The following is a 10510-nucleotide window of genomic DNA, read 5'->3' on the forward strand; positions in this document are numbered from 1 at the left end:
AAGCTTCATCCCGTCTTAACAACCAGCTCATCCTCAGCCAACATCCTCTCCACATGTGCTTTTACATAATATTATGTGTGCCAACTACAAGAGATGCTGGGAAATGAAGAGATTACGGAAGCCATGTTTCCATGGTGTAAGCGGTCTGTCGGACGCTAATTCAAAGCCTGCAAATCAAATATTTTTATTTGAAATAAGTTTAAACGTTTAAAAGGACGCATTAAACTGAGCAAAAGTGACAGAATTTTTTTTTTATAGCTTTACAAAATACTTGTTTCAAATAAATCCTGAGCTTTTGAACAGTCGTGTGTGTTTATGTAATTTTTGTGTAGCACACAAGTGGTAGATGCAGAGACATGAAAAGATCACGGAAGCAGCTTGATTTCCAACCATGAGTTTTGTTGAAATAAAATGGAATTAGTGCCACTAATCTTATTTAGTTTGTTCATGGAACTTGACTACAAGGAACAAGTGTACCCTAGAGATAAAACATACAGCTTAACATTTACGTCATTATCAACTAAAACCGAATCAATGCTGCCAGGAAATATCACTTAGAAAAGGCACAGAACATCCAAAGAAGAGAAAAAGAGACCTTTAGCAGAAAAATCAATTTAAATTTGACTCTAGTGGTTCTCAACCTGGGGGCCTCTGGAAACTTACAAAGTTATATATTTAAATGAGTGAAATTAAATGTAATTAATTCAAATAAATATATCTAAATAAAATATTTAAATGAATTATATTAAACATAACATAGTACATACTGTTCTCGAAAGTTCTGGAATCACAAAATGAATAGTGGTAAATTAATTTAAAGTGCCACTATTATGTTTTTTTCAGATATTACAAAGTGTAACAAATTTGCATCATGGTCTTCATTGGCTCCCCGTGAATGCCTACTTTGACCCTCGAACACTAGTTGTAGCTGAGACAGGAAGAATTTTGTTTGTGTTGTTGACATGCGAATCCACTTTGATGCACTTCAAAACCAGTTCTCAAACCACTTGTTGCACTGCATTGGTTAGCCCCGCCCACACAACACAGTGAAATCTCATTGGTCCCCCTTCTCATAGCTACACATTAAACATCACGTGCATTTTTTCAATTCTGTTTAAAACTCTGTTACACCCTGTGGTCAAACATAGAAACACTGGGATCAAACGGATTCTTCCGTTTAACCAACAGGGAGATTAATCTGCACGGAGAAAGCTTAAACCTCTTCACTGGATTTACACAAATGACCCAAGACCCTTATCCAGACCTCTTGAGCCCGGCATTTACAAACGTACACGTACCATAAAGATGAACAGTGGTGTACTGGGATCTGATGCTGTTTCATTTCATACATTGAAATGAATTGTGCTTTCAGAATAAACAACCATTAATGAAGTCATATTGGAGATTTGAAACATTTTTAATTTAACATCGCAATAGTTTCCATTGCATTCTGGGTTGTGAGAACAAACTGGGTGGATGTTTTTTTTACAGAGCTGTCATTAAAAAACGGGTCGTGGAAAAAGACAATAAATCAACTGAGATTTTATATATATATGATTCAAGTGGGGGACAGTAGGGATTTCTATATCAGGCGGTGACACTGTAACAAGGTCCATGTGACGCTCCTCATGCAAAGACATGAATCTTTTCCTCCGTTTTGACGTCAGCCTGTTCAACACGGTCCTCATAACTAATACCCGAGCAGCAAAATATAGTTCAGGGTGTGTGTTATGGCTTAAATGGACGATAACTATGCAGATGAGTCATGAGAGAACAAATGAATCCAAATGCTGAGTGCACGTCATTTAAGAGTCCAGTCGGCATATAGGGCTGTCGTACACCATCTGTAGGTTCACTTTGTGGCCCACAAGCTCTCGGATGTTGTTGATTCCGTACTTGATCATGGTGGGCCTGAAGGTGGGTGAAAAAAAATTGTTTTTTTTTTTACTTTGAGGTTTTATATGCAAACGATGCAATTTTATATGTGCGAGTTGACGCACCTCTCCAAGGACAGACCCCAGGCAATGACTGACACCCCCTCGGGCAAACCCATGGGCAGCAGCATCTCAGGCCGGAAGACCCCAGAATTACCCACCTCCACCCACTTTTTCAGACCTAAGAGAGATTCAGAGAGACAAAGGGTTTATGATGCTGAACTGGGTCAGACAGTTAGCTTTCCGCCTATAGAGGGCAACAGAGTCCGCCCACTTTTCATTGCCTTAGTTCCAGAAGTGTTTTTCCTATTGAAGCTGCAAGCTGAATCATAAGACCACACACACACACATATATACATATATAAAAATACACAGTATTTAAATTGATAATTTATATAAAAAACTAAATATTTTAAGTTTATTGCAAAATAAGCATGTATATACAAATATTTAACTATTTTGCACTCTCTTTGCTTATCGCAGTTCTCTGATTGGTGGAGTTTTCTTTGCCGAATCATGAGTAATGTCGTTTTTTCAACAAGGAATGATTATTTAAAAAATGAGTTATGATGTCCGGGATCCGACAGCTGCACTCTTTGCCATGCCGCTGTTGAAATCTTGATTCTGATTGGCTGACAAATGTTCCAGAGCGGTGACTGATCGCCTATAACTGCTGTATGAAGACATTTTTGTTGACCGAGTTTCACATGACTTCAGCTAATTATTAGTGTTATTCAAAGAGCCTTACAGCCTACCAAAGCAAAATTTCTGTTTCATGCCAACTACAATATCAATGCTATTTTATTACTCAATCATATAGTTTAGCTTCCAAAATACTAAACTGAAAATAGTGAATTATTGCATTACGATTTCATTTGAAATAATTCAATGTTCTATCATTTCATCTTTTCATACTTCATCTATTATTCTACATCCTATACCTGATTTCAGTTATTCTATACTTACTAAACAGCAGGCTATGAAAGACTTAATAATTGTACCTTTAGCAATATAAACGTAGCATATAGCACACATAAACAGTCACATACCACTTCACATGAAGAGTTTTACCTTCATGATAGCTGAAGACCTCCATACTTGGCTCAGTGTAGGGGTTGTACGCTGGCTTGAAACGCAATTTCGTGATTCCTGGAGTAAAATATTTCAAAATCATGATCGCAAATCTTTGGAATATTCAGGAATCCTCCTTCATTGTAAATGGCTAATCATACTAATTATACACATAAAAAAGAAGAATATTTTCTTTTCAGATCTTATTTGTAAAAAGCAAGGAGTGCAGTACCTAGTTTGGTAAAGAACTGGTGCAGGATGCCCATGAGGTTCCCCAGGGTAAGGCCGTAGTCAGCCACCACGCCTTCGATCTGGTGAAACTCCGCCAGGTGAGTGGCGTCCAGAGTTTCGTTACGGAAAACTCTGTCGATGGAGAAGTACTTCACTGGTGTGAACTTCTCCTGGAAGGAACGACAGAGACGAGTGAGATCTGAAGTAAGAGGGCAGTGAGTGAGGCCATGAGTGTGTGTGTGTGTGTGTGTGTGTGTGTGTGTGCGTGCGTGTTCACCTGCTGCGCGAGTTTATACAGCATCCGAGCGCTGACTGCCGTGGTGTGTGTTCGCAGGAGGTTCTTCTGAGCTTCTTCAATCTTCCAGTCATACTTGTATCTTACAATTGATTTGAGAAGTTAAAATTACAAATCTACAAATGCACAAACGTTTAGGGTCGGTAAGATTTTCAATGTTTTTTGAAATAAGTCTTTTCTGTTCACCAAGGCTCATTTATTTGATCATTTTGAACATTCACTGAAAACAGTAATATTGTGAAAAATTATTACAATTCAAAATAACCTTTTCTATTGAAATATATTTTAAAATGTAATTTATTCCTGTGATCAAAGCTGTATTTTCAGCATCATTACTCCAGTGTCACATGATCCTTCATAAATCATTCTAATATGATGATTTGGATGCTCAAGAAACATTCCTGATTATTATCAATGTTGAAAACAGTTGTGCTGCTAAATATTTTTTTGAAAACCATGATACATTTTCAAGGTATTCTTTGCTTATTAGAAAGTTCAAAAGAACAGCATGTATTTGAAATATAAATCTTTTGTAACATTATAAATGTCTTTACTGTCGCTTTTGATCAGTTTCATGTTTTCACAATGAATAAAAGTTTTAAAACATTTTTTTTTTTTATCGTACTGATCCCAAACTTTTAAATGGTTGTGTAAATAAACGACATTGGAAATAAATGAATGGCACTCGTCTTACCCCTGTGATCCATAACCTCCTTCAGAATGAACCTTCTTCACTCTCTCCAGATATTCCTGAGGAAACTCGTGAGCCAGCGCTGGGTCTGAGAAATACAAACAATTCATTTGAGACCAGAAAAACATGCTTTGACAGCAAGCGGTCTAAACTCGTGCAGGTCAAGGACAGCACAGAGGAGGACTTCTCTCACCAGAGATGAAGAAGGTGTCGTGTTGGTCTCTTGCTGGGTGCTGCTGGGGCTGGAACAGAGAATCGAAGTTCCAGAAGGAGCTCTCGATGAAGTTATTGGTGGGCATTTCTGTGAATCTGTAGGGGAATATGCTTGTAGATTAATGATCTAAGATCAAAAACTGGTATGGAGTAAAAAGTTTTGTATGAAGGCACAATTGGTTGTTACATTTAACTATTAAGTTTCAGTTCAACAGTAATACCATTGTACTTGTATTGATAAACACCACCAGACATTTGACGGCCCCCATTGACTTCCATAGTAGGAAAAAAATACTATGGAAGCTAATGGTCCATCAACTTTTGGTAACCAGGCATTCTTCAAAATATCTCCGTTTGTGTTCAGCAGAAGAAAGAAACTCATACAGGTTTGGAACAACTTGAGGGTGAGTAAAGGATGTCAAAATTTTCATTTTTGGGTGAACTATCCCTTTAAATTGTGTAAGGGTGAATTAAGACTTTTTAAAGATATTTTTAAGACCCACAGAAACTCTAACAAATGGTATTTATATGATACTGCAACACACTTGAAAAAAAAACAAAAAAAAAACATGGAACTACCATTGCTCCACTAAAACACTGACAAAGCACTTACACACACACACAAAAAAAATCCTCTAGCTTGTTTCCTAATCTAGTTGTCCAAACACCTGCCGTTTTATATTACGAATATTCTTAATATATATAAACTGCTTTTGTAAGCCTCTGTGGATCAAAGCGTCTGCTAAATGCACAACTTAAAATAAATGAGTGAAATCCTTTTGTCCATAACATGGTGACCAAACAAATAAATCTGCTAGGTTTCTCATCTGAGGTAAAGAGTGTTTTGTAAGCATGAAGGACTGACCCCATCTCCAGGAAGATCTGCCTGAACTGTGTCCGGACCTTCATGAGCGGGTGCAGGTGACCGCAGTCTGGAGCAACACCCATCGCCTCAAAATTATACGGCTTAAACTTCTTCTCCTTCCAGCTGCCACTGAAAGAAACAAGTCAACCAAAGACAACATCTTCATTTTTATGAAGTGTCCTTGAAACCCAATTGAGTGTTCTGCTTTTTGATATTAAAAACCCAGCATAAGTCACAAGAAGTGAACTGCATCTGACGGTGTTTTTCAGCCTATTTTCCTTGAAGAATGGGATTGGTCTCACCTGGCGATCATCTCTGGAGTCAGTTCTGTCTCTTGTTTGGTGATGGTGGTACTGAAGCTGCTGCCTTTAGTGATCCAGTAAGACTTAACCGTCCTAAAATCATTCAGAATTTATAATGGAATTCATTTAGACAAATAAGGAATATATTACATACAAAAATTTGACCTGAGATGAGATCATTATTGAGCTGTAGTGCCTCCTACTGCTCATGTAGCACATAATAAATAATAACCTGCATCATTCGCAGACTAATCAAACACACTAAATGAATCTTAGGCCCTGTTTACTCCTGGTATTAAGATATGTTTTGGTTGATCGGATCACAAGTGGACGACGCTAAATACAAGTGTGAACGGGGTCTAAAACGTTTTGAGCTTGTCCACTTTCGACCACTTCCAGAGGTAGTCGAAAACACATTCGACCGGATTGCTTTCGTGCAAACGCTCATGTGGTCGAACAGACACTAAAGACCGCCTGCTAACCGCATACTGACCTAACGCATAAACATTATGGGAAGAGCTCTTGCCAGACGGGATTTAAACTTTGCCGACTGAAGACCCAAGTTTGGTTTGAAGATGAAAAACATACCAAGCACAATGTTCTCTCACCATTCATGATTTCTAACACCAGAGCCGCCTTAACCTAATGTTAGGCACCGGGGCTGAGAGGTTTTGTAGGCCCCCCATCCCCTCGATTTATAGAGTCTCATTTAAAAAAAGTGTAAAAGCCTATCTAGGTAATCTACATCACAAAATGCATTAGTTTCTTTCGAGACCTACAACAGTTAGTTTTTTAATATTGTTTTTAATTTTAATATTGTTATTAACATATCACTGAGCACATAAACACAAGACACTTCATTTAACAACCACACACAGCAACTAATTTTCAACTTTATGCAAATGAGAAGCGATTTTCGCGAGCGACAACCAATAGGAAAGAAGCCTTTCAGTGGAGCTCAGCTCCCGTCACCGTCTCGAGTGCAGGCAAGACAGAAGAGTTCAAGGGCGATTTCACTGTTTTATATGATTTGACTGTAACTAACCACAAACATGGATATAATAATGCATGGAAAAGAAACTGTCGACAGTCTCAGTGAGTTTAATTCATACATTTATAGTTCGAGTGTTGTAGTTTTATGATGTCTCAGTGAGTCTCAGTCTCAGTGAGTTTAATTCATACATTTATAGTTCGAGTGTTGTAGTTTTATGATGCAAGTTTAGCACTGCTGCAGTTCATTTTACAGTTTCCCCTGCATTATGTTGACTATTAGGGACAAGACAATTTATTATTTGTCAAATTCGGATGACGTTTTAGTAATTTATGTCAGTATGAGTGAGTTTAATTTGTAGATTGATCGATCGTTAATCTAGTAAATGATTTAATCCCTGAACACTGTGTGTGGTAATATAAAAACACTCTCCCAACAGCAAACTGTTTCTTTTGAGCCTAATTCGTAGTCAAATTAAAATTATATAGTTGTATAATATCACTTGTGATGGTGTTTTGTATAGATGTGGCCGCCTCATTCGCGCCGCGGGACATCTAGACGCGCGTAAACGCGTCTTTGCACTGACATGAAATCACTCGCGCCAGACGCTCTATTCGCGTTTGGTGTGAACGCACCATAACAATAACATTAGAGCGACAGCACTACCAACGCCCACAAGCGATTAGCGACATACAGCAACAAAATCTGACAAGTTAAAAAAATGTTGACCTTTTCAGCTCATCATGAACCTGAACATGGGAGGCCCCTGAACTTGGGAGGCCCCTGGGCTTCAGCCCAGGTAAGCCCGTGCATTAATGCGGCCTTGTCTAACACACACTTGCAGTGTTCGGCTGTTATAGCAGAAACGGAAGCTGCTGTTCTCCATATGTTTTTCCATCATCTCCGCGCATTCATACGTAAATTGCGCAAGCTTATATTGTCAATTAGATTAAAAAATCTGGGAAAAAACAACAACAACAAAAAAACATAAATTTCCCGGCCCATAGACCCTCCCCTGGAAGAAAACAGGACAGAAGTGGTTGAAAGTGGACAAAAGAGACGGATTAAAACACCAGATGTAAACGAGGATGTGTCTCTCTCATCTACTTGTGATCCGATCGACCAAAACGCATCTTAATACCAGGAGTAAACAAGGCCTTTGATGAACAACTTGAGCAACTCAACGCTCTCTTACACTTCCGCTAGCAGTTTCCTTTTCTTCAGTTCGTTCTTTTCTTTCTCCTCTAGTTTTGCCGACTGTCCCTTCTGCACCAGCTGTAGTTTGTCCCTTACTGTATCCTCAATGGTTTCCACCTGCAAGACACACACACTACATTAATAACACACTGAGATATAGGTCTCTGGGCTTAATTCATGATCTGTGCCGCACTGCATGTAACTCACGGTTTTGAAGACTCTCGGTCCTCCCTCGTGAGCTTTATCCAGACGGATCCATTTGTTGGACATGGCTTTGCTGAAACCAACCTTCCCGCTCTGCATTTTCTAAAAGGAAAAAGCCCATTATAAAATCTCCACAGGTCTAGATATACATGCATACCAATGTATGTGCATCAGTCTTGAATTCACAGGATTAATAGGTAACCCTAGTCATCGTATATATGTTATTAAAGCAAAAAATCTAAAGAAAGAAACAAGACTATATTTTGCTTTTTTTTTTCAACTGTTATGCAAAATAATAATAATATTAATAACAATAGAAAATAAATGTTAAAATCTCATATACATCACTGTAAAAGAGAGATGAAAATCACCTTGTCTGGTCAAAAGGATTTTTTTTAAAGAATTCGGTATAAAAAATAATTCCATGATGTATACGTCTAATTGTACTTAACAGAAATACTCTAACAGTGTTTTAATAAAAATAGAAAATAATATAATCTAATAATCGTATAAAAGAAAAAATATATAATTTTGATTTTGAGGTGAAATATGACCTTGACCTGAGATTCATCTCAATGATACTCATACTCATACAGGTCAAATCCAGCACATGATGGTGTGATACACCTATAGATAATGTTGTTCTCTCACCATGAGCTGATTCTGCGGCAGACCCTCGGCAGGGATGGCGTTGAACACTCGGGCTTCATGACTGCCCTGCTCCGCGATCTCACACCCCTCTCCTGTCAGCTCCCAGTGTTTGGAGGACTTCTGCTCTGCCGAGATCACCTGAACACATCATTCAGCCAAGTTAACACATAAACAATCACATATTTATAGAAGATCAATACATATATATATAAATATATGAACGTGACATGCTCAACATGCTCTTGGTCTACAATAACATTCTGATAATAATAACATTATGATTAACCAATCAGATTTGAGGGATAAGTTAACAGTTTATGTCAAATGTAGGCTTACAACCAGGGTTAAGTGCTTCTACATCAGTGTGATTCACATATCATTTCCCTCTGATTTTAGGGATGTGTTTTTGTTTTGTTTTGTTTTTTAACAGGAATGTTGTTCCAGGCACGAATATGTCTTACTTGGCAAATTCACGGTGACCACGGTATCTTATATATATGATACAAAATACATATAGAAACATTTATAGAGAGATATAGATAGATACAGTTTTGCTACTATACTATATATACTATATAGTTAACGTTTTGCTACTCACTTTTTTTCTTTCTACATGTTATTTCTTCTTTTAATCTTGTTCTGTACAGGCCAGCACTTTGGTCAGCCTAGTGGCCATTGTAAACGTGCTATCTAAATAAAACTGAACTTGAACTACGGTCATAGAGACACATATAGAACGACAGACAGACAAAACAACAGATAGATAGATAGATATACATACAGACAGACAGATTTAAAGATAGACAGATATATTTAGATAGATAGATAGATAGATATACATACAGACAGAGAGACAGACAGACAGACAGATTTAAAGATAGACAGAGATAGATAGATAGATAGATATACATACAGACAGAGAGACAGACAGATTTAAAGATAGACAGAGATAGATAGATAGATATACATACAGACAGAGAGACAGACAGATTTAAAGATAGACAGAGATAGATAGATAGATAGATAGATAGATAGATATACATACATACAGACAGACAGACAGACAGACAGATTTAAAGATAGATAGATAGATAGATAGATAGATATACATACATACAGACAGACAGACAGACAGACAGATTTAAAGATAGACAGAGATAGATAGATAGATATACATACAGACAGAGAGACAGACAGACAGATTTAAAGATAGACAGAGATAGATAGATAGATAGATAGATAGATAGATAGATATACATACATACATACAGACAGACAGATTTAAAGATAGATAGATAGATATACATACATACAGACAGAGAGACAGACAGACAGATTTAAAGATAGACAGATATATTTAGATAGATAGATATACATACAGAGAGACAGACAGACAGATTTAAAGATAGATAGAAATATTTTCGGTTCTAACTATAATCGCATGATTTCAGGTTAGTAACGTTATAGATCCTGCGGGTTGAATGGGTCTCATCATTTGCGCTGCTGTTGCATCAGACAGTGCGTGTTTCTGCTGCGGGATCTCCTCACCTCTCCTAGCGCCTGCAGACTCTTCACCGCGCCGACGATCGCCTGATGATCCACGCCGAGAGACACGGCCACATCCTGGCTGTCAATGCCGCCGTCGACCTTCTCCACTAGCCGTAACAGCGATTCCAAGAGCCCGGTGTCCGCCATGCTGGAGTCGCCTTGCGCTCGGATGGGGAAACGGACATGACGTCACACAGCCGTAACCACAGTAACAAAACCGCACACAATTGTTTTTACCGTAAACAATGTAGAGCTGCTCTGCTGACAATATTTCAATATTTACCAGCTTCCAGTCATGGCCCACAAACCTTTATTTT

The 10510-nt window shown here is 38.0% G+C and overlaps 1 protein-coding gene across 1 annotated transcript; it reads right to left on the bottom strand.

Moving 5' to 3' along the window:
• Positions 1-1398: 1398 nt before the first annotated feature.
• On the bottom strand, positions 1399-10380 carry farsa (phenylalanyl-tRNA synthetase subunit alpha). The gene is made up of 13 exons (XM_082181564.1): positions 10194-10380; positions 8646-8783; positions 7998-8096; positions 7789-7907; positions 5603-5695; positions 5301-5429; positions 4416-4531; positions 4226-4310; positions 3514-3613; positions 3238-3406; positions 3006-3083; positions 2001-2115; positions 1399-1911 (listed from the first exon to the last, which is right to left on the bottom strand). Exons 1-13 carry the CDS (start codon positions 10338-10340, stop codon positions 1806-1808), a joined length of 1494 nt encoding a protein of 497 aa, XP_082037690.1. The 5' UTR covers positions 10341-10380; the 3' UTR covers positions 1399-1805.
• Between the last annotated feature and the right edge of the window lie 130 nt (positions 10381-10510).

This window comes from Leuciscus leuciscus (genome assembly GCF_965113295.1).
Source record: "Leuciscus leuciscus genome assembly, chromosome: 1".
Lineage (NCBI taxonomy): Eukaryota > Metazoa > Chordata > Actinopteri > Cypriniformes > Leuciscidae > Leuciscus > Leuciscus leuciscus.

Bases quoted from the DNA above. Each gene is read 5' to 3' on its own strand.
- farsa (XM_082181564.1), bottom strand. From the start codon at position 10,340: ATGGCGGACACCGGGCTCTTGGAATCGCTGTTACGGCTAGTGGAGAAG. The intron at 5,696-7,788 runs GTAAGAGAGCGT...GAATGATTTTAG, and splicing joins AGGAAACTGCTAGCGGAAGT to GACGGTTAAGTCTTACTGGA. The intron at 3,407-3,513 runs GTGAACACGCAC...CGTTCCTTCCAG, and splicing joins TGTATAAACTCGCGCAGCAG to GAGAAGTTCACACCAGTGAA.